The 24118-nt window shown below is 40.0% G+C and overlaps 1 protein-coding gene across 2 annotated transcripts; it reads right to left on the minus strand.

Moving 5' to 3' along the window:
* Positions 1-2581: 2581 nt before the first annotated feature.
* On the minus strand, positions 2582-23871 carry nckap1l (NCK associated protein 1 like). Of its 2 annotated transcripts, none has more exons than XM_082534228.1 (32): positions 23826-23871; positions 23464-23620; positions 22196-22306; positions 21709-21801; positions 18976-19032; positions 18525-18667; positions 18060-18150; positions 17516-17653; positions 17067-17115; positions 13760-13916; positions 13286-13342; positions 13093-13189; positions 12793-12902; positions 12437-12569; positions 12248-12329; positions 12076-12134; positions 11838-11983; positions 11602-11734; positions 11081-11200; positions 10549-10688; positions 9791-9922; positions 8817-9035; positions 8485-8615; positions 7140-7237; positions 6538-6631; positions 6063-6145; positions 5717-5797; positions 4706-4799; positions 4491-4607; positions 3808-3917; positions 3214-3303; positions 2582-2984 (listed from the first exon to the last, which is right to left on the minus strand). In XM_082534228.1, exons 2-32 carry the CDS (start codon positions 23551-23553, stop codon positions 2868-2870), a joined length of 3372 nt encoding a protein of 1123 aa, XP_082390354.1. In that variant the 5' UTR covers positions 23554-23620; positions 23826-23871; the 3' UTR covers positions 2582-2867. The 2 variants fall into 2 exon arrangements, with proteins under 2 accessions (XP_082390354.1, XP_082390355.1); XM_082534229.1 differs by having other exon boundaries at positions 23814-23832.
* Positions 23872-24118: the final 247 nt, after the last annotated feature.

Below are 24118 nucleotides of genomic sequence, written 5' to 3' on the forward strand. Positions count from 1 at the left end.
AGACTAAAGGGCAAAATCAAGCAAACAACAGAATTATTATATTTTTTCACTTTCCTCCAGTTGTGATAGGCACTGCAGAAAGTTTTGGTTCATTTTGCACTAATATATATTTAAATATTATTATATTTTATCTCAAAAATAACATTTTATTATTATTATTTATTATACCTCATAATCTTTAGTTTTATACATATTACTTTTTGTTTTACAGTCTTGATTCGACATCAAGTCATTTGATTCAGCAGTGATGTTATTTCTTAAAAGCCCAAGACTTAAAGCTTAAGTTGAATTTTTTGTGCACACAATCAGGGAAATCTTGAAAACATATTTTTTGCATATTTGTATTGCATTCAAGATCCATCCATTTTCTTCTGCTGATCCAATTGAGCCTTGCAGGAGCCTATTCTAGCTTTCACGGGGCGCCAGTCTATCACAGAGCTAACATAGACAACCTTTCAAGGTCACACTCACACCTATGGCCCACGTGTTTGGACTGTGGGAGGAAGACGGGAAATCCACACAGAACATGCTTCACACAGAACAGCCCCAGCCGGTTGATGGATAATTCATAATAATTGAATTATAAAAATTTTGATCCACCCATGAAGTTTAAACCCATCATGGAATAAATCCTAGCAAGATTTCCAGAAATGTCATAAATATAGCGAGCACTATAAATAAAGATATTACCCCCACTGCAGTGGTGTGAAGGCAGACGTATCAGCCCAACGTGGACAAATGAAACTAGAGACACATGTCTGACCACACGGTACAGGGACAAATCATTTTTATGATCAGGTGATCAATACAGTGCACGACATGCTTACTCCCCTAACCTGTGCTTCCACTCTATCTGAATTATACACTTGACAGAATAAATTAATCATTTTTGGGTTGGCAATTTGGGACAATTAACGTCAATTAATAGACTATGAAAATTAAAAAAATACATCATATCAACAGTGTTGTACTCCACAATCACAGAATCACAGAATCTACAGAAATTATGATCATAGGGTAAGAACATAAATAAATGCCTTACCATCCCTGTGTTATCCTCCATGTCATAAGGCTGAGATTTCGATCAGCTGCTCCACGTATCTTACACGTTGGTGTCATGACCTCTGGATTGCACCGCTGCAGAAGACCAGCTGCATGTGTGTGTTTGTTGGTTTAAGAGAGATACGAAATGGCTTACACCTCTGTAAGTAAATACAGCATGTGCAATTATGTCATGATGTAAACCAGCCTTATGTGCACATAAGGCTAGTTTATGTTACCTATGCTGCTCCTTGTTACGTCTCCTGTGTATGTAAGCAGTATTTTGCAGTGTGCACAGTATGTGGGTGTGGGTGTAATCCCCTAGTGTTCAGTGCTCAGCTGGGGAGGCTTTGCGTCACCAATACAATCAGCAAGAGAGTGTTCATATCAGGACCAGAGTTTCCACCATGTCCTCAGGGGCTCAGGATAGGCTGTGCAAGGGAAGAGTTCATATGCATGCAAGGTTTCCTTATGCAGAAAAGACACGACGGTATTAGCACTCATTCTTAGAGCATGTTTTTATGTGTGATTACATTTTCATTGTACTGGTAAACACAAATATAGAATTTTGAATCACTAGCAGACATTTAATTAATCTTTCAGAATACAAATAAAAGCAAATTAGCTCCTGGTTTGCTCAACCTGCACTTTGCCTGCTACCATGAATTATGGATTATTTTTTTAAAAGTTCTTTTGATCAAATTTTTCATAAAACAAGCTAAATCCTAAACCAGTGATTTCAAACAGCATCTAGCTCACGTTATAGCAGCATTATAGTGTGTTGTAAACCTTCTATTTCAAAACTGAGTGAAGAGAGAGGAGCCACTCTACTACACAGGCAAAGAAAAATCTCCATTAAATCTTTACGAGTATAAGGAAGAATAAAAAAATAGAAAAGGAAGCTTACAAGGCGGGTAGGTGCTTAATGGGAAGCATGATGAAATAAGAATGAGCAAATCTTCCACCTGATATGTAGCTATTCTGTGGACAAAAGTGATGAAAATATGAAAGGAAAGGAAGGCCGCTTTTCTGTCTAATGCACAGAAAAATATTTCTTCACATTTACAGATTAATTCTGTTCATAATTTTGCAGTTTATTCATGAACATTCATCTCCATAAATGTTCCTCATAGTGGGGACTGAAGCTCTCATGCTCCCGTGACAGGGCTCGGTCCCCGGTGTGCGCACGTACACATAAACACCGCACACAAGCACACACGTCTCCACTGTGGTAACCAAAGAGACACAACGGCAGCATGTGCCGAATAGACAGGGAGGAGACCGAAGAGAGGGCAAAATGGAAGAATGGTGTGACATGGCAAATATAGTTAGTGCAAAAATATAATCAGTGAGGGCCACCTAAAATTAGCAACAAGCACTTCCAGCTCCGTACAACTGGAGTGCATCATTTAAACTGTCCATGAAATATGGAGAGGACAGGACTATCATCCAGGGAGAGAGGATGAGGGCAAGTGAGGATGGAGGACAGACTGGAAATAGGAACTCGGGTTGAATACTCGTGAAAAAAGGGCAAAAAGCGTATTATTGTCTCTTTATTCATGGAAAGGTTGTTAGAAACAATGTTATACAGCATCTATGTATGCAATGATTTATGTACGATTGGATGGGGTTATATTTTAAAAACATATATTATTGTACTCATGATGTATCTAAAGTATAATACTGAGGATGTTACAAAATGCATCTGATTTTTTAAAAGGTTATTATGTAAACTGAGCGCTATAACACTGACATTGTCAAAAAGTACAGCACATATTAAATTAATCTGAATAAATGTTAAACGAAAAGTATTTTTAACAAGGTCTTCAGCCCAGAGTCACAATGAAGGACTTGTACACCTCCCTGTAGGCATTTCGGAGGAGAACGTACGGGAAGCAGCTCTCCAGCATGTCTTGGCTCAAGAACGGAGACTCCTCCACGATCTAAGTGAGTGAGGTTTAAAAGGAGTCGTTAATTGTTCAATTATAAATGCTTTGAAGAAGAGAGGCATTAAAGAAGACGCTGCAGGTCTGACCAGTCATTGTAAAGAGAAAAAAATCCTCAGCTAATTAACAGCCACAGGCTTTTCCATTTAGTCAGATGATAAACTTGCAGATTCCTCTCTGTAAGTTCAAAGCGCATGAATGATTCTCTACACGCTGCCACACCTACCATGTGCAGGAGCAGGTAGATGGACTCTCGGTTTTTGATCTCCATTCTCTCCACATTTTGTCCCAACTGAAGCAGCGTGGACGAGGCCAGCTGTGGAAGGACACGAGGACAAAAAGACGTTTTTGCTGTAATTGTCCTCATTTGTCTTTCACCATATGACTTTTGCATTTGCTGAAAATCTACGCATCAGCTTGGATGAGTGTTGTCTGTGAAGCTGTTTGTTTCAGTGTTTTCTAACCTTCCGCTCTCATGATTTCTTGCTATGACTCAATTTCCACCTACACCACTTGTTGTAAGGAGAGATAAGAACTGTTTGTGTGTTTTTTTCCTTCGCAGACTTAATTATTAAGAATACTTTTAGAGCCCATCAAGCATTTCACATAAAAAACAGCCAACGTCTGATAAAAAAGATGCAGCATGATGGTGCGGGCAGTCTAACTGATCTTTTGTGTTGTATATTTGTTGTTTTACTTATTAGCTTTTCAAAGTTGGGGTGTAAACATAGTGAAAGTCAGGATTTAATTTATTCAGTATTGGTTTAAATCATTCAGTATTTGTCCAAACCACATCACAATCAGCATCTGTGTCACTCACCAGGAGAAACTCTTTGAGCTGCTGCTCGATGTTCTTGTTCTGGATGGTGAACATGGCAGCAGCCAGCTGGTTGATAGCTCTAGCTAAACAGTGGATGTTGTTGTTGTGGCCTAAAGAAATATAAATTAAAAAAAGCTATTACTACCACAGAAAGGATGAATTTGAGGCCCAACGGTTTTGGAAAATTTACTTAATGAACACTTATGAGGAAGCATGCTGAGCATATTTCCTCTGGCTTACAGGGCACATTTTTTTCAAACATGTCAATGGAAAATCGAGGCAAAGAAAATAATCTGTGACAAATGCCACTCTGCCCTTTGATGGAAATCTGAGCTATTGCTCCTCTTAATGTTTTAGTCTAGGCACAGAGCCAGGCACTTGGGGTCAGCAGGGCCACATGCCAAGAGTAACTGTATCAATGCACGTCAGACAAAGTTATCTGTAAACAAAAGTCCCTCACAGAAACGTGTTTCTCATTAACTGACATGCTTTGCTTCAGACCATGCCAGACTGGAAAGTATGATACACAGAGATGCTAATACGCCTCATGTTTCAGGGCAGAGTACCTCTTTTACACACTATCAGCAGCCGGTAAATAATGACAGGAAGACGGACAGATTAGCCTGGAGAATAATCTCGGTCAAAAAACGATAAGCAGCTGAAAGGAACAAATAAATATTCACCTCCGTGTTCTCGGTTGTAGAACGAGTTGGGGTCGAGGGCTAATAGGGGCAGGGACACGGCAATGTAGACGAGTAACAAACGGGACAGCTTGTGCTCCTCGTCAGGGGATGTGTTATCTGCAGGTTTTTAAGTGAAACGTATAAGAAAAAAGTTAAATAAGCCATTAAAGTGCAATGCACCATATCGGGGGTGCTGATCATAGTTTAAGTGTTACCTGTCTGCATGCTGCGAATAGCTGCAACAAGGCTAGGATCGATATCACATGGTAGCCCTGCAGCAGAAGCCAGCTCATATATGCTCAGAGTTACCTGTAAGGTCACACAGTATTAGAGACAATAAGTGGATGGTGCTTGAATAGAGTGCATTTAATTTTTTTGCATGCAGCATCTCCCTTTTTACCCTAAAGTTTCCCCTTTAGGTACACAAAACGATGATTTAATGACTTGCTTGTCAGAGTTCAAATTTAATGCTTCATTTTAAACGTTTAAAATTTCCTGCATTTCCTGCAGACTGTGGGATCCTGATCTGTGCTTTGCATTTCATAACACAGCAATAACAGTTTACTTTCCAAGGAGTTACACTAAGTCGGCAGTGGATGTCTTTGTCTTGACACACGGCGTTTGATCTTGCCCTATTTCTGGTTGCATGCATGGTTGGCCTGTCTGGGCAAAATGTTTCCACTGATGTGGTTCAGAGAGCAACGCTGCAGCAGCAATCAGACTCTCTCACAGAGGCATGAGGGGGCTGCTGACGTCTTTGGGGTTATCCTGGCCCCGGACTGTGGCACGGCTGTCAAGCCTCAATCAGAAGCCAGACGTAAGTAAAGTGAGGGAGAGTTCATGAGTCACAGTCACACAGATTGGTCCAGAGGGAGATAAGGAATTTAATATGTTTGGTACTTTACCAAAATGTTGTTTCTTTAAGCTCCCCAGCTCAGATCTACTGTTGTTCTCCATCTGTTATTTTAATATATAAATTATGGAGCACCCGTACATGCTATATTCTATACTCATAAACAAGTAAATAATGATACATTTGCATTGCATTTGGAGTGTTAATACAATAACAGTGTTCATTTTTTCCACAGTGACACAACCCAAGGTCGATCAGCTGCGATGTGATGATTCACAGGCCATGAAAATTTGATTACTACACATTCGTTCTTGAGTGAGATCTCCATATATGGATGTGTTTTTCTAGCTGTAGGGTAAAAGCTGGGATTTACCTGGATGTCAGCTTCAGGGTTGCTGAAGTCTCTCAGGCACTGAATGGGTCCCGTCAGGTAGGGGCAGTGTTTATGCAGGATCTAAATTATAGAGTTATATGATGAAATATTACTGAGATCATATCTCAAGAAAGAAAAACACCTTTTTATATTAAGAGCTTTTTTCGAGAAGTTATTATTCATCTATCATGTGTAGTCTTCATTCTAGTGCAGAAGAAATGCCGTTTTAGTGTAAAATTATACGAATCATGGGGAAAAAAACCTTGAAATGAAGTGAATCTAAACTATATTCTAATCAATTTCATCATAAGATAAGTTATTTTATCATAATCCTGTTGGACATTACATCTTTCAGGCATTCCTGGACCATGGCTCTGAAGGACAGAATCACACCGATGATGGTCATCCTCTTTAGCACGTTCTCTCCACCTAGAGGTGCGTATAAAGGACATCGGGGGGTTTACAGCTGTGCTCCTGCAGCGTTTGATGCATACTCAAGCACAAGTAGAACGAGCAGACAATCCATGGTTTACATTACTGTGGGCAATTCTGTCGCTAATCATGGCTCAAGTGAACATGCTATTATAAACTATAACAGGTGAACTTGTGAAACTGGGACAAGAATGCCACTCAGGTAAAGGTGGTCAACTTACAAGATTATACACAGAGTTTTTATTTCCTGTTCAGTATATTTTTAATATTATCACGATTATTATTATTATCCATCCATCCATCCATTGTCTTCCACTTATCGTTGTTGTGTGGATATGTACATTGTTAAATTGTTATCTCCTCGCTGTGCTCCATCCTCCAGTTCTCACCTGTCAGCCTCTTTTTCAGATTGACCATTTCCTCAGGTTTGTCAAAGTTGTTCTTCATTTGTACCAGGACATCCATATTCTCAACCACCATTTTCTACCAGCAGAGAAGGAAGCAAAATAAGTGCTAACAGTTGGATGTTAAAACAGGGAGAGGTCAAAGGTGTGAAAGAGCTGTGTGGCAGCATCGTTTCATTTCAATCATAGGTGTAAAGTGGTGAGCCAGTACACCAGTACAGCTGCATTAACCCCTCTCTCATGTGTGAGAGTCTATTGTTTCTCCACCAAAGCATGAGCGAAGACAAGTGTTATTAGTGGTCTGTCTCTCTGCTAGACTACAGAAAAGCCACCAAGGAGAACTGAAACAACTTGGTGAACAGACCTCAAAAGCCTTTATGCAAGACATAAAAAACAGTGCACTGCACTTGCTGCACTGTGTGCGCCGCATACACACAATCAGCAAAAGCAAAAAATGCTGACGTAAGCAGTAAATGCTGATATGAAAGCCACACCTGTGCTTTCCTAAAACAAAATATGCTCATTTACTGAAATACTAAAAGAAAACAATAAAATCGTTGAAACATTTGCACTGATTCATACTGTACCTTAAGCTCAGTGACTTGAGAGGTGATGTGCCACATCAGGTTCTCGCTCAGAAACTTCAGGCCATATGCACCAATTAGCTCTGCCAGAGCCTGTAACTCTGTTCAGAGGTTAATACGAACAATTTAAGGATAGTGAAAAGCAAGGGATCAACAGCAGTTTAAAGTGGTGCCAGATTCACAAAAGAAAGCTTAGATGAAGATGTATTTGTTTCGAGGAGATGAGAAAAGACACTGCTTAAATTTGATTTGTGAGTGTAACTGAGTCAGTGAGACAGAAACAACTGCAGCTATTAGGCCGTTCACTCGACTTGACTTCTGAATGAACACGGACAAATAAGGATGTGTGTGGCTGAAATTGGAAATAGTTCATGGACAGGCAAGTGACTCACTCTGAGGCAAACAGATACTCACTGAGGAGTAAATATAGAGAACAAAGATGTCATTGTGTGGGGGGGGGGGGGGGGGTGTTTTGTATCCTGCACATGTTTGCATGCATGAGCCGAGGTCTTTAGCGAAGTGCATATAGCCTTAGTGTAGTCATAAAGAGGTACATTACTCCTGCGGGGTGGTGTGGAGGTGGACCCGGAGGTTGTGTGGAGGAGAGACATGCTGGAATAATTATGAGGTATGGAGGGAAAAGTGGATGAGATGATAAGTAATACTGCAATTCAAATTATCCAAGCAGGGCCAGAATAAACTGCATGACACAGCGTGTGCAAGAAAGTACTTCACACCGCCGCAGTGACAAGCTCCACATCCTCTTGTGCAATAGCGCTTCCTCTGCATGCCGTCACAGCAGTCGACGAGACATACGTGATTTTTCTAAACAGAGTGAGTCATCTCATGTACTCTGGAATCACCATCACTAAACTTCCACAGGGGAATTATTTTGAGTCTATCAGGCATACAAACATGGTTTGGCAAAAACCAATAAAAGATAAAAAAATAAATAAATGAAAACGTGTCCTTTGTCACAGGATAAAAAGTGTCAGCTGGGGGATCTGCTTTCAGATTACACCCAAGTGACTGAAATTATTCAGGCTACTGTAGCTTAAGTACAGGAACCGAGTGCGTGACAAGCTCATAATAAAAAGTTGGATATGTTGCTATGGATACTACGGCCTGCAAGTCACTGATAAATGTCTTCTGAATTACCAGCCCGTAACGAACCGGGTAATATAAGACTATACAATATATTTCCAAATACATCATTACCACATTCTTTTTTTTTACCCTCACTTTCACTTTTATTTTTTGTGAAAAGAAGGCGATAGCACAAAAATCTGCAAAAGGCACAGCTTGTAGGACAATTTTTTAAATTATAATAATCAAACTCCAGGCTGACCTGATATATCTGAGAACTCCTCTGCTCTGAAACTTGGTTCCGTGTCAGTAACCTGGCTCATAAAGCAGTGCAGCGTAGGACAGTGGACGATGAGGGAGTTGCTAGCCTGGCGCAGAAGACTCTCGAGGAACCTGGATAAAAGGAAAACCCACAAAACAAGAAACATATGGTAAGTGATAGAAGCTCAGCAGGATTTACCTGTATGCAAAGTGGGTTTCTGTTTGTAATGCATTTCCTACAAGTGTCCAGGAATTAATATACTTTATACATGAATCACTGTATTTTGATATGTGTGTTTAAGTACAGTAGATACACCTATACATGAGACAGACCAGTTTGTGTAGAGAGTTGTAATAGTCTGCCCTCCGTGGGAGTCGAGTGGCTGAGTTTGCTGCAGCAGTACGCTCTTCACCAGCCGGGTGACGTCCACATTGATGTAGCACGAGAGGCTGTGCAGATTGGCTACATAGGCTCTTATCCCTGCCAGGAGGTCAGAGGGACGGGTAATCTCCTGGGTGGTCTGGTTGTAATTGGTCATTCTCACGATGATTCTGGAGAAACATGTTTAACCAACGTCACTTGTCATTGGGCTGAAGTGGACTGAGGGTGGACAGATGGGACCTTAAAATGGGTTAAACGAGCCATGGTGACTCGGCGCTGCTCCAGGGCTTCGCTGTCAGTTTTCTCTTTTTGTAAGACCTTCATTCTCTCACTTTCTGTCCATGACGTTATTTACAGTTTCAACTAATCACTGAAAGCATGCCAATCGTCAAGTGCGCTGATAATCATCAGCTAAGGCAGCGAGACTGAGCGAAGTATATACAGAGAAACACTGGGTTACCCTGGTACCAAAATCTAATCTAAACAGCAATAAGCACTGAAATGATACAGAGCAAGGGACATGATGAATCTCTTCTGAGATTTTAAGCTGGTAGAACACAGCTTGTAATGATGAGAAAGTGGGGCTCACTACAGAGATGGAGAAGGCACTTTACAAGAGCCAAATGAAAAATCAAAGGCTTGCTGGTTTTTTCTGCTCTCTGTCAAGTCCTGCAAAAAAATTATTACTTTTTAGGTTTAATACTTCTGCAAGCTCTATTCATAATAGAGGTGACACTTCTAAACAGAATGCATGCAGCTCCCATTCAACTAATTTTAACATATAGTGAGCATTGTGTTGATATGCACAATGTTACATTTGCATAGCATAAATTAACATTAGATCTTTTTTTGCAATTAAAGCAATTGTGAGCATTAGATTTCTGCTCCTATGTGCTCGTATATAAAAACCCGTATCCCCACATACTCAGAAAGACGCGTCTCAAGTTGAGATATGAGGAACTCTGTAGGGACAACGATGTGGTCGAAAACAACAAAGTCACCGCAAAGACTGTAGCAGGAGCAGAGCTCTGTCAGCATCAGGTGCAGCTTGTCCATGCTAGAAAAAAGGAGGCAAGAGAGAAGGGAGGGTATAATTGTAAAGACAAATATTCAACAATAACACTGTAAAACATATCTGGTTTATGTGTAAGCTGAGGCTGAGGGGAGGAAAAATGAATTGACAGAATTACAACTTTATTAATGAGCTTTCTAAATTTGGCTACTTACACGATGTGATCAGACGCTGAAAACACTGAAATAAAATGTAATGCCAGTAAAACAGTGCTGTGTGTTCTATCTAAAGGGCGACGGTGCTTCGTTTTTCACATTTAAAGGCTTGACTCAGCACCTGACTGATTCACCTCAGAGGGACTTAAAGTCCAAAATCAATTACACCTTGCGAAAGAGTACTTTCATCCTCTTTTCCTAATAACTAAAAGCAAGAAATTTGCGAGGCAGTGAAAGAACTGATTTGATCCGATTCTCTTGCGTGATTATGCAACTGCTCTTTGACTTCAACGAGCTCTGCTGAAAAAAAAAAGCATTTCCAGAGGGTAATAGGGGTGCGTCAGCTAAACTCATTTAGACATACTCAAACCATCTGCCGGTTCAGAAGAGGTGAAAACAAATCATATGGTTGAGAAAGAGATGAAAATAATCAGGGCAAACAAAAAGAAAGCTGACTTGTTAGCGACCGTCCTGTCTTTCCTGAGGCTCTCAGCGCCTGGCTTTTCTTTTTGGACCTCTCCTTTTTTTGGCATCTGCTTTTTTTGCTTTCTGTATCGGGCAGCGCTGATGGTCTCCGCGCAGTGCTTCGGCAGCAGCTGAGGGGTTATCAAGTAGGAAAATGCATGCAAAAAAAGAAAGGAGAAAGACAAAGACAGATTGAGAAAGAGAGAGAAGGAGGGTGGTAGAATTAAATCCATGCAAATATAAAGTGACATCTTCAAAAACACATTATGCAACTTTTCATTCGCATTGCAGAAATCTTGTCAAAAAGTAACCGTTTCATCACATTTTTCTCAAGGGATTAAAGAAACAACATGACTTAATCAAATCCAGAAATGCAGACCTGCCTTATCATTTTATTCAAATTCCCAAGTCTGTTCCCTGCCTCCAGCTACGGCAAGTGTGATTACATTTGGATATGGATTTTGGCAGGGCAAATCTGTTAGATAATTAGTTTTTTAAAGCCTGAAATAGACTGGGACTTCACCTGATCGCAGAGGTTGCGCTGCTCAGCACATATCTCTAACACAACAGTGCTGGTCTGCTTGGCTATCTGCTCCAAGAAGGTGACACACAGGCGCAGACTTCTCTTCTCCATTGCCTGTACCTGGAGACACAAGAAACACAAGTGTGTGTGTGTGTGTGCTGGCACACAAAACACAGAACATGGAGGAAGGTATGTGCAAACATACAGACAGGTACCTGTCAAAGCACAAATACCTCTACACTGTTGAATGAGCTGTTTTAATCAACTTAAGTACTGCAGACTGAGCTGGGAAAGAGTGTAGATAAAGACAATGCACAAATCTGCACTCATTTAGTCACAACAAAAAGAGGTCTCGATTTCTGTGTAAAATTATTAACTTTGTCATCAATGTATAATGCATGCTATAGCAGTCATAAACTACGATTCACCACGAGAGCTACAAATCAACAATCATGTCTGCTGTCCTCACCACCTTTAGCTGGTGATTTATAGCTTCCTCAGCAAGATAACTGAACACTGACCTCTTCTGGGCAGAGAGGGTCTCCACTCTGACTGAAGTGAGCACAGGCCAAAGGGAAGGCCATGAGGTAACGCTTCATGGTCACCTCCTCGCTGCTCTGGGTAAACATCTTCTCAAAGACACGAGGGTAGAAGCTGTAAAACAGAAAAAAGAGTTGTGAGAGAAGAGAAGAGAAGAGAAGAGAAGAGAAGAGAAGAGAAGAGAAGAGAAGAGAAGAGAAGAGAAGAGAAGACTGACCAGAAGATGGACAGCTCAGATGTCTCATACAGCATTTCTTCTACAGCGTCCACCATCTTCGTGTGAAACTGCGTCAAGTTCATCACTTTTGCCAAGTCGGGATAGTCCTTTAGCGGAAGGGGGGCCTTATTCACACTTGTGTAGGCCTAAAAAAGATGAAGATGCGACGCTGATTTCTGCTGCAAACATGCATTTTACCTGAACTCTACATCACAGTCTATGCATTAAACTTGCTTACCTGTAATCTTAGCCAGTCCAGTCTAAGAGCCCTGAAATCAAACTCCTCTTTGTTGTCCACTGCAGGGGAAAAGCCAGTCATGGTCATTATAATTCTGGTTACTGATAAGTGTCTTTATTTGGTTGTTTCCTTGTCTATTCACAGGTAAATGCTCAGTAATGCTTTTGATTACCTTGTTTGACTGAGAGACCAGAGAGAGTTGAAACAAACGAGCTCATTAGGACTGACTCCTCCTCTGGACACACGTACATGTTCTACGATGGAAAAAAGAAAATACTCTAATAAACACTCTAATAAAAAAAACACTGTGTGCTTTAAACTACTGCTTTATATTCACACACATACTCCTACGTTCAGGTACCTGTATGGTGTCGTTGAGAACTAAGGCATCAAACTGTGCCAGGTACTGCACATGGTAACGCTGAACTACATTGTTGTACTTTCTCATTAGACCTCTTAATTTCTCCATGTAGTACAGCAACTCAGCCAGCTGACTGGAAAATGTAAAAAAAAAAAATCGTGAAAAGAATGAACGGACACAGAAAACTGTCATTTGAAAGTTGAAGCCATGATCAGATATACAGTATCAAATCAAAAAAGGTTTTTTTTTGTGAGTGGCATGCCTCATTTATTTCACTGCTGCTGATCTCTGCCCAGCGTCAGCATCACTAGCAGCTACAGCAGCCCATAGCCACGCTTTACTTTCTCTGCACTTACTTGTCAATGTAGTCCTCGGGAACCTTTAACTTTGGCATATTCTCAGAGTGTCTGACGAGCCAAAGGATCTCGTCACGGGAAAATGAAAGAGCCATGAAGACAAACAGCGCCTTGGGGATTTGATTGGCACACAGAACACAGAAGAAAAATGAATGTTAGGAAAAAGTTTCAGATTTGGTTTGGTAGCAGTTAAATTACCATGAAATGTGAGACTGCTGGATGTGTGATGTCTACGGCCAATTATCACAATGTGAATGTGTCTTTGTGAAAGATCTTGCAATAACGACGTTACTGGTCTACCTTAGGTCCCAGAAGTCCAGGCTCATCCTCCAGAACTTTACATAATTCCTTCAATGCCCCTCTGAGGAAATGCCGCCTCTCTCTGTGCATGGCCCCGCTATCCAGAGAAAAATACACACGGTTACTGGTGTTATAGCTCATGTCACAGATAAAATATATGAAATAAAAACATGCCGTCTCCTGCCAGGCTTACCCATTGACTAAAACATGCTCACGGCATTCCTTGATGTCTGCAATTCGTTTGTTGTATCTGATGAAAAAGAAAAAACATGTTAATAAGATCAAATATTGCTGCGATAATGACAAAGTGTCTTCATTTTCTTTATTAGCTTCATGTTAACCTCAGTCTCAGTTTTTATTAGAAATTAATATATGAAAAGATACTGCACTATAAATCAAGAGGATACTCTAAACATTATACTGCAAATCACACCACAATCACAGAAAGATCTGTTTCTTATCATTTCTTGTTGACCTTTTATCCCTCTAGTCCTAATTTCAATTACAGTGCGAGTCTGTTAAGGAGCCAATCTGCTCTGGTCGTCAGCTTTGACAGCTTGAAATCTCAGAATAGCATTATCTCATACCCATGATCTGATTTCTTAATTAGGGGCTTTTTCTCACAGTCCCCAATGCAGAGTACACTATAGCAGCATCGGCTGCATACCCTTTAATGTTGTCGAAGAGGTCCTCTGACACTTTGTGTATGTTGAGGACTTCATCTCTGGTGAGGGTCAGGTAGATGCCGCTTCGCAGGCCCATCTTCCACAGCTCCTGGGAGGCTTGGTTTGAATTAAGGCTGCTGTGGCACAGCAGGAAGCCAACTACAGGAAGGACAGTTAGCAACTGTCATCAAACAGTCTACACAACTGAAGGAATACTGCTAGTTACTATGTTACATATTTCTTTCTTTTCTTTCTTTTCACAACTTGAATTCCCAAAAGTATCTTATTTAAGCTGAGAAAATGTATCGTTTTAAGATAGCAAGTATGAATTTAACGGCAAGAACACATCTTGGAAAAGCTGGAATGTGGGTAAGAAAATCATAGAAGAAATAACTGATGCTAAAGCTACAGCTGAAGGAGCATTTTACAACTAATAAGGTAAATTTCCCACACTCTGTAACATAACTGGGTTGATGATAGACAGAGATTCACCAGTATACAAAAAAGTGCATCCACAAACTGTGGCACAATTTCAGGATAATATTCCTTAACGTAAAATTTCAAAACTTTCACAAAGATTACATAAAAACATCAAAAGGTTCCAAGAATCTGGAGAAATCTCTGTGTGCAAAACCACGGCCAAAATTTAAAATAAGGTGCTCGTGATGTTTGGGCTCTCAGGTGGCCCTTCATTAAAAACGAGCATGATTCGTGAACACTTCCAGAAATCACTGTCTGTGGACACAGTTCACACAAATGCAGGTTAAGCCTCTGTCAGATGGATAGATGGATACCCCCATCTGCCCTCTTCTCTGGGCCAGAAGTCGTTAAAATGGGCTGAGGCAAAGTGGAAAGCTTTGGGTTAGAGGAATCAAAATCTGAAATTCTTTCTGGAAAACATGGACACCACATCCTCTGGACTAAAGAGAAGAGAAACCATCTTGATGTCAAGGTCAGTTCAAAAGTCTGCATTTCTGATGGTTATGAGTGTTATGAGTGTCTGTGAAATTGGCATTTTGCACATCTAGAAAGGCACCAACAATGCAGAACAACATATGCTCCCATCCAGATAATGACTTTTTCAGGGAAGACTTTATTTCAGTGCGACAATGTTAAACCGCTGTCATGTTCCTGGGTCTGTCGACCCAGCGTTTTAGTTTATTTGGAAGTTGATGTTTGTTTAAGCTCATTAAGTTGGTGAAGTTCATTTGTTTATTACATTCCCTTTGTGTTTTCAACCCCTGTGTTAAGTAGGGTTGCCAACCGTCCCTTGAAAAACGGAATCGTTCCGTATTTGGAAACAAAAGTATTGAGCTGAAAAGGGACGCACTTTATCAAATGGTTAAAAAAATAATTTCACACACAAGAAAAAGAGCTAAAAAATTCCCCACACTGGCAAAGGTGAAGACAATCGGGTCGCCCAACCCTGGCCACGAGGTGTCCCCTATTTATTTTTCAAGGAGTTGGCAACCCTAGTGTTAAGTCTTTCTTGCCCTTCATGTGTTTCATGTCTTTTGTTAAGTTCATGTCGTCTGTGTTTCATTATGTTTCCTGTTTTATTTTGAAAGAGGTCCTGTGTTCCTGCGTTTAGTTTTACATTTCCCCTGTGATGTCGTTATGTTCATGTGTGTCAGCTGTTTCCCCATGTGTTGCCACTTGTCCTGATAACTTCTTGTGTGTATTTAAGTCCTCTGTCTTCCTGCGTTCAGCATTGTGTCCTCCTTCATGCTGTGTGTTTCTCTCTGCGGCTCCCTGTGTGTGTTTTCTTAGAATCTTCCCAGTTTAGGTTTGGTAAAGTTTTCTGTTCAGCAATAAAAGCTGGCATTTTGAGTTCAGTCCTGTTTCCCTTGAGTTTGCGTTTGGGTCCAATTCCTGCCTGCACACAGCCGAATCATGACAACCACATACTGCATCTAATACAGCAGCATGGCTTCATGCTGTAGAAGAGTCCGAGTGCTGAACTAGCCTGTCTCCAGACGTTTCACCAACCGAGAAATACAACAAAAAAAGACCCAGGACTGTGGAGCAGCTGGAATCCAATATCAGATAAGAACAGGACAACATTCCTCTTCCTAAAGTTCAGCAGCTGCTCTCCTCAGCTCCAGATGTTTACTGTTGTTAAAAGAAGAGTGGTGCTGCACAGTGGGGAAAAATGACCCTATTCAAAATTAACTCTATTATTTTCGTAATTTTTTCAGTTGGAACATTTGATATGTTTTCTGTGTTCCACATGTGAATAAAAATGGGTTTATGAGATTTGCAAATCACTGAATCATGTTTTTATTTACATTTACACTGTATCCCAATACCTAGGGAACAAACACAGTTTGTTACCATCTCGTTAGTGCTATGAGTCCAAAGCTTGGCTAGTCCCGGGATGGTGTGCAGTATGTCCTTAAAAAAAAATGAGGAAACTGGAAAAGTGAATTACAAAAGAAGGACCAGGCCTGATTAAACTACTATCTACAGAAGACAAACAGTATCTGAAAGTCACGATCTTAGGAAATGGTGCAAAAAAAAGCCAACAAAGATATGACACAGGACCTCAGAGACGCATCTAGAGCTTCAGTTTAACCATCAGCTGTTTGCTGAACCTTCATTAGAATTGGTGTCTGTGGAAGACAAGAAGCCATTCTCATGAAGGGCAACAGGGAACAGAGGCTGAGGTGTGCTGAATTAGCGCCCGGACCTCAACATCACTGGAGCAGTGTGGGATCATTTTAATACAGAACAGAACAAAAGACAGGCATCGTCCAAAGAAGAGCTTTGAACCCTTCGAAGAGCCTCAAATTAGTCTTTATTTCTACAGTGTTGTTTATCACAACACAGTCGCCTCAAGGCGCTTTATATTGTAAGGTACACCCTATAATAATAGAAACAGAGAAAACCCGACAACCATATGACCCCCATATGGCGACATTGGAAAGGAAAGACTCCCTTTTAACAGGAAGAAACCTCCAGGAAAAACAGGCTCCGGGAGGGGCGGGGCCATCTGCCGCGACCATTTGGGGTGAGAGAAGGAAGACTACTTAAAGAAATGACAAGACAGAGAGCCCAGGTTCCTTAGAAGTGTACATACTCAATTTTTAACTTACATGCTGTGTTTTCATTCATGTTTGCACGTTTCTATAAATCACTGCATCTATTTCCCATTTTCCTCACAAAATCATAAATAAATGAGGGGTGGCTTAACTATTACTGTGCACCCATTTTTCTCATGTGTGTTACATGTGGGTATATCCAATAGGTTCTCAAACCACTTAAATTCTGTAACAAATACATTTAAATTGGAAATATAGAAACACTTACTAATAATCCAACGCTCCATTGTCTCCATAGACAGGTATTCGCACGCCATCTGTAGAAGACAACCAACTTATTAACTCCCACAGACTCATTTACTGTTGGCAACATGAATAAAGTCTTTACTTCAGCTGTTATACATCCCTTTTCTATACTGTGTTTTGGTCCTTTTTCATTTGCAGGAGTATTCGCTGCCTTCCAAAGTGTAGATTTTTATACAAGACAAAGTATATTCAATATAAAAAAAAGTTGGGGCATAAGCAGAAAAAAGCTAAAGGCACACAGTTTTCATAATTAAGTGTTTTAAAGATGCAGAATAAAAACAGAACTCACATAAATAACCTGAATAAATGCATTCACTCTTATGCTGGTAGTAAAACATTGTCATATTTCTCTACACCTCGTCTCACTATTTCAAAACAGGAGTTGAGGGTATGAGAGGAAATGAGACTCACAGTGTCACAACAGGCTGAGTCCAGCATGGCAGCTGGAGCACTGAGCAGGCTGAGGAGCTGGGCGCTTCGCCACTGCTCTGCTGGCAGGTTCCTCCGTGGGTAGACCATCTTCAGCGAAAGCAATGCTGTTGTCACAGCCTGACAGAGGGATAGAGGTGCAAAGGACACCGAGTGAGGAAGACGGATGGATATGAGAACATTTTAAAAGCCAAAAGGACGAAATTCTGAGAGAAGGCAATGCTTTAAAAACCTGATAAATGGTAATTTGTTTTGTTGCACGCACACGGGCATATTTCAAGATAACCCATGAGTAAACCCTTTTAATGGTTCATCATTGAAAAACAAAATAGTGGAGAAAAAGGCAAACTATAATAAAACGTTTTTGTTTCATAGAGTGGTGAAGGCATAAAAGAAGTTGGGTTGTTCAGGTGCAGGGAAAAAAGAAAAACACCTTTTATATAAAAGAACTAGCATTTTGCATACTTTACTGTATTTAAAGTTTACCTTTGTACTTGGACAGCTAATGACACATTTTTGAATTTACCTTTGTATGAGGGCCAAACTCCTCCGTGAGCTTCTTCCAGGGATGATCATACTCCAGAAACATCTGGCCAAGCCGAGGGTAGGAGGGGTCACTGTAGGGGTCACATTCAGTGGAGGCATGACAAGAGCAGCAAAGCTGCAATACCAGTGCAGCACAGTACTATTTTAATCCAACTTACAAGGTTTTAATGAGAATAAAAACATCTGATTTAGATTTGTAATATTTTATGCGACTTACTTTGGAGTTGCTGAAATAATTCAGACTGTGGTTACTGCAAATGGCCTTGCATTAGCCAAACAAAGTGCGGCTTTTAAAGTAAGTAGTAACTAATGCTTAAAGTTCAAATGTATTATAATGATTAGAAAAATTGGAGTATTTGTGGATGAAGCGTTTAGCACTTGAAATTGTTTGCAGCCACTTTAAAAAGCTGCACGACGTTTGCTGAGGCGTCCATCTTTTCCCCACCTGCTTCCATTCGTCATCTCGTGGGCACAGTTGAACATTCCCACCAGGGCCTTCTTATCATCGATGCGAGAGAGCGTGATGATAACGGAGGTGTACGTGATGATCAGATCCAAGTAGTTTTTGGTGAAGTCAAAGTTGGTTGTCTGAAATCACAATTTTAGTGTCATCATTTGCTCTACGTTCCATTTCAGATATCACATATTAAAGGCAAAAAGATTATTTTGGATGGGTTTGGTGTGAAATATAAAGAACAGGTGCAATTTTAAATGTGGCAATAGCAGAAGAAGATGAAGCTCGGGCGTGAGAAGAAAAAGCAACATAATGTGCAATGTGTAATCAGGCTGCAGGAATAAGAAACACAGCAGCAGTATCAGAGTGACTGGTGACCAAAGCGAACAGGTAACAACTTTAATGTTTTCATCGAAACACTACCCACAGAGTAAATACTTACTATATCAAAGAAACACTGACAGGCGTCTATGGTGTTCAGCAACTCATAAACATGGTCCTGAATGGAAAAAGGAGGATTGGATTACAAATGACAGACCTGCATAATAAGAAAATTTGCCTTTGGTCATTATAAAGTTTAAAGAAAACTTTATAATCATGAATAATTTGTATCATGATTGAAGTCTTACAAATACCATGAATGTCTTGGCATTGCTGCAACCTCCACACAGAGAAAAATGAATATTTTGAGAAAGGTGTTAAAACCACAATGAGCTAACTGCCCTCGGTGTATGCAATATAATCAATTTCTTTCTTAGGTCACAATAAACCACTCTATATGTAAATGTATTCTAATAACAAAAGGTCTGAAATAGTGAATGTGCAGAGCGAACAACGAGACAAACGTCACTCTGTTTACGACCGCCGGCACTGCGCTCTATTTTCAGGTTTGTCTTTTCTTATGCAGTAGAGTGAAAGTCTTGAGCCACCACTCATTTCTTCTATATCCTATATTTTGCTATGAAACCAGGAAATGGGTTCAACGATTTATAACCGTATGCAAGAACACATAGAAATACCACAAATAAGGCCAAAACTGAGTTTGTACAAATATAAAGAGCTTGTAAGTCAATATTCAGTATGATCGCCTTTATTCTTCAACACAGGCTGAAATCTCTCAGACTGTCTTGTAATTTCTTTAACCTCCTAAGACCCGAACTCTTCCATGGCATGTATTTTTAATTTTTCTTTGATATTTGGTCATTTTGGGGCCCGATGAATGTAAAAACAAAGAATTACCAGATTTTTTTTTAACCTTATTTTTGTTTTTAAGGAAAAAAAAGAGCCAAATATGAGGATATTCGTTTAAAATTTTGATAGAACAGTAGCAGTATAATGTCCTCGTAAGTGGCTATCAGGCCCTTCTAGAGCAAAATTCAGTATTTTGGTCTAAATAACCCAAAATGTGATGTCCACATATGTGGACGCCAGGTCCTAGGAGGTTAAGTCGTCTTCAGGAATAGGTCAGGCTTCTCAAAGGACATCACAAATGTCCTCTTAGGATTCTGGATGCCCTTTGTTCCATTCCCGATGATCCCATGCTGCCTCAGTAATGTTGAGGTCCTGGCTCTGGGGAGGACAGTCCATGACTGATAATGTTCCACTGTATATTTTTCTGTTCAGGTCACAGTGTGTTTGCTAAGCTGAAAAATTCATCTGTTGTCAATCAGAGACTTTCCATGGTGGCCTGAAATCACAAGATCCCCAACAGCACTGCTGAAACTATGACAGAGCCTCCACCATGTGTTATAGATCACTATGGACACTCGCTGTTGTACCTCTCTGCTGATCTTCTCCTTCCAGATTTAAGTTCATCACTCTCACTGATTTTCAGTTCCACCATGATATCTGATGGGACTTTGGTAGATGGATGAACTGAAGAGCCAGGTGCACGTCTCGGATTCTAATCCAGGTCTCTGTTGGATTTTTTTCCTGTTTCTTGAGGACTTCATCATATATGTGCCAGGTTTTTGGCTAATTTTCTTTGAGATTCATTTTGTTGGTTTGATTTTATGCTTATCTTTAGTATTTTTTATAGATTCAACTAAAGACATAAGAAAAAGCTGTTCTTTCCAACAAGATAAAAATTGGTTTATGTGTAGATGCTTGTTCAGCCCTTGATTTATGTGTCTTTTTTATTCTTGAATGATTCATAGGTCAATGTTACGTGGCTTAACAAACAAAAGTATTCCTCTGAAAGGGATCAGGTACAACATCTGGACGGAACAGAAAATGAGTGAAAAAGCAGCCAAAGAAAAACTTTAAGAGGCACTGTCACGGCACTGGGTCTGTAGCCCAGTGTTTTGTGTTTAATTTCTATCCCTCAATTATTGTTAGTCATGGTTTTGTTCTCTTGATGGTTTTCTGTTCACATTATATTTGTTTTTAGCTTCTAGTTTCAGTCACCGTGTCCTCCTTGTGTTCCACATTTCATATCCAGTCACTCATGCCTCTGTGTCAAGTCCGTGTCTCTGTGCATATGCTATGTTAGTGTGTTCAGTTTTGCTTCCCCTTTGTCTTATTTTTGTCTGATTTGTCCCAGCTGTGTTTCCACCTGTTTCCCATCCTCTCATTATCCTGCCTGTGTATTTAAGTCCTCAGTCTTCCCCTGTTTGTTGTCGCGTCCTCTTCATTTGCTGTGTGTTCCTGCATAAGTGCCAGGTTCCCTGGCCACATCATATGATGTCAAGTCTTGTCTAGTCATTTGTAGTTAAGTGCATGATTCTTAGTTCAAGTTAATCTTTTGTTTGTTTCTTTTTCAGTGATCATGTACCTAGTGTTAGTGTGTATTTTCCAGCAATAAAGCTGCTGCCTTTTTGTTAATTATTCTGTCTGTATCCTGCATTTGGGGCCTACATCCTGCCTGCCACACAGCACAACCATGACAGAGTCTGAATAACCTCCAGAAAGCCTGCAGAACTATTGCTCAAGACAATTTAAAAAAATTATAAGAAAGTCGGGTTCTTTAAAAGCAAAATATAAAGAAATGAGCGGCAGCTCAAGATGTCTTCACAGTTCTACATAAGAAATGATGCACAAGTAATTTTCAGTGTGATTAACTTTCACTTTTTCAATTATCATATATTGTGTTTCAATAACATACTCAATATCAAAAAACAACTGTGAGATTTTAAATGTGAATGAATGTGAGATGATGAAAAACAACTATATTCACCCTGAATTCAATGACATCCAGGAAAGATTCGTAGTAGCTCGTTGTGTTGGACAGCACTTCTGATTTCTGTCGCTGGATGCTGGTCAGATTTTGCTAAACAATAATGGAGACATCAGAGGTTAGATGTGAGGTGATGTTTAACTTCCTCTGTGGTTGATAGTGATTCATGAATTACAAGAAATACATGAACATAATACATAAAGAACATCAGCAAATTGGTAAATACTTTACAGTGCACTGCAAAAAAACACAGAAGTGCTGCTTTCATAAATCAATTTTATGTTCTCGAGAGCTCAAACTTTCATTTTCGCACGTTAATCTTTCTGGTACAACACAAGCAAAGCACTTTCTGGCATATTTAATGATGTTTTCATTTTCATTTCAAGAAACAGAACCTTTATGAACACAAGCCGACAAAACAAGAAGAAAAACATAGAGACGAACATTCGGGGAAAAATAAGCTTGAACAAAAGCGGTTTGCACTTGCAATGTTTCCCCTGTAGTCGATGTTGGGGAATCTCTTGTTGATATACTTGATGGCAGATTCCATGGCCTTATCTGTCAGGAAGGAGGGCCGCAGTTTGGGATCTCCACATGTCTAGATGAGAGGTGTGGAGATTAAGGACAGGAACATGTACAATATATTCTATGTCATGTTTTCACATTTCAGTTTCATAGCTTTTATTTTTTGTTTTTATTTTTAAGAGCCGCTTGACGATAGGTAGAAAATGCCAATGACAAGAAAACAATTAAAGTAACTTGGCTTTGCTTTCACTACCCCTTTAAACAACCTCTTGAGCAAGATCATTAACATAAAACTGTTCCCGCAGGGCTGTTTAGAAGCTGAGAGCAAAAGGCTTCACTCAAAGCTCACAAGTGTGAGGGCAGAAGTGGAAAAATGCATTTGTTGGGGTTTTGCTGAAGTCTCAGCTGTTTATCCACTTCCCCTTGATGAATAGCATGCACATGGATGCAAACTGCATGCCGTTTCTCGAAATGTGTTGGTTGTCGGTGTGAATCCATTAGTCTCTCCAGTCATTTTACAATTGCCAAGACTCACGCTATCGACACACATGTGGCTAAAATGATCGTATATTTTTATTTGTTCACTAATTTTACTGCTTTTGTGGGAGTTTTACAGCTTTATGTTCAAAGTAACTGAAATTTGAGTTGACTGACAGCACAGACCAACTTCCTGTTTGCACTTCCTCTCCTCAAAAATACATTCAGCTAGAGCCTCAGTTGACAGTTTTCCCATCTTGCAAAGCCAGTAAACACACAAAGCAGTTCCCCCAGCTCATAGTTTATATCTTTATATCTCTATATCTCTATATCTCATAGCCAGAGTTTAAACTCCACCTTCAGAAAACCCTCCTGAGTTTGAGAATTTGTAAATTTCATGTCATCTGTACTGGTATAGCTCCTGTTTGAAGTTTGTTACTTCCGTGCAACTATTAGCAAACATTGTTATTGTTTTTATTGTTGCTATAAGGATGTGATCTGTACAGTGAACCTATCACTGCTTTGTAAAGGTTGTCAGGAAACTGAAAGGAAAATGATTCACAATAACTTCAAATCGAATTTACCGCTAAGCACTGAATCAGTGTGTGCTTACGTGTTTGCTCTTAGATACATTTTTATCATTTGATAACTCATATTTACACCAAAATAAATAAAATGAACAAGAAGTTCCTTATTTCTCCTCTTTGTAGTTCACACCATTTGTCTCTTAACTCTTCCTCTTTTTCCCCTCACCTTCTTAATGTAGTTCATTCGTATCAGCACCCCATTTCCTCTCTCATTGAGGATGGTGAGTTTTTCAGCCAGTTTCTGCTGGTAGTCCATGGCTCTGGGCACAAGATGCCTCTCCCTCCGTCCAAGCCTTGGCCTAGTCCTGCGTAGCGGTTGAACCCTGTGAAACAAGTGCACACAAGTGCCTCACCCTCTGACAAGTCACATGGTGTAGGTGGAGACAGGAACTGACAGAGCAGAGAGTGTGAATTACGCATGTTGTGATAATTATATGCCAAAATGACAACTGCAAAAAAAATTGTAAGAAAAAATTATACTGATTTGTGAATTAATGGCAAAAGTTGTTATCTTACTGTTAAACTTACACTGATGCACTCCTTTGTTGTGTGCAGTGCTCATCACCTCCTTTTGCTTTGTAAAAAAAACAAGAACAAACAAACAAACATTGTAAACAGGAAAAATGAAGAAAAGTTACAGTACAATTATATTAACAGCATTTACAATGATCACTTTGAATATTAAACTTTATAAACTATTGAGTTAGTATTGAACAGCAGGAGTGAATCCTCTACTTCAACACAAGGTGGCGATATTTACCCACTGAAGCTCTCTGGGGTGACTAAATGGGCTCTCAGCTATGCAATCAATGTGCAGCTGC

Source organism: Aulonocara stuartgranti, assembly GCF_965226115.1.
Source record: "Aulonocara stuartgranti genome assembly, chromosome: 5".
Lineage (NCBI taxonomy): Eukaryota > Metazoa > Chordata > Actinopteri > Cichliformes > Cichlidae > Aulonocara > Aulonocara stuartgranti.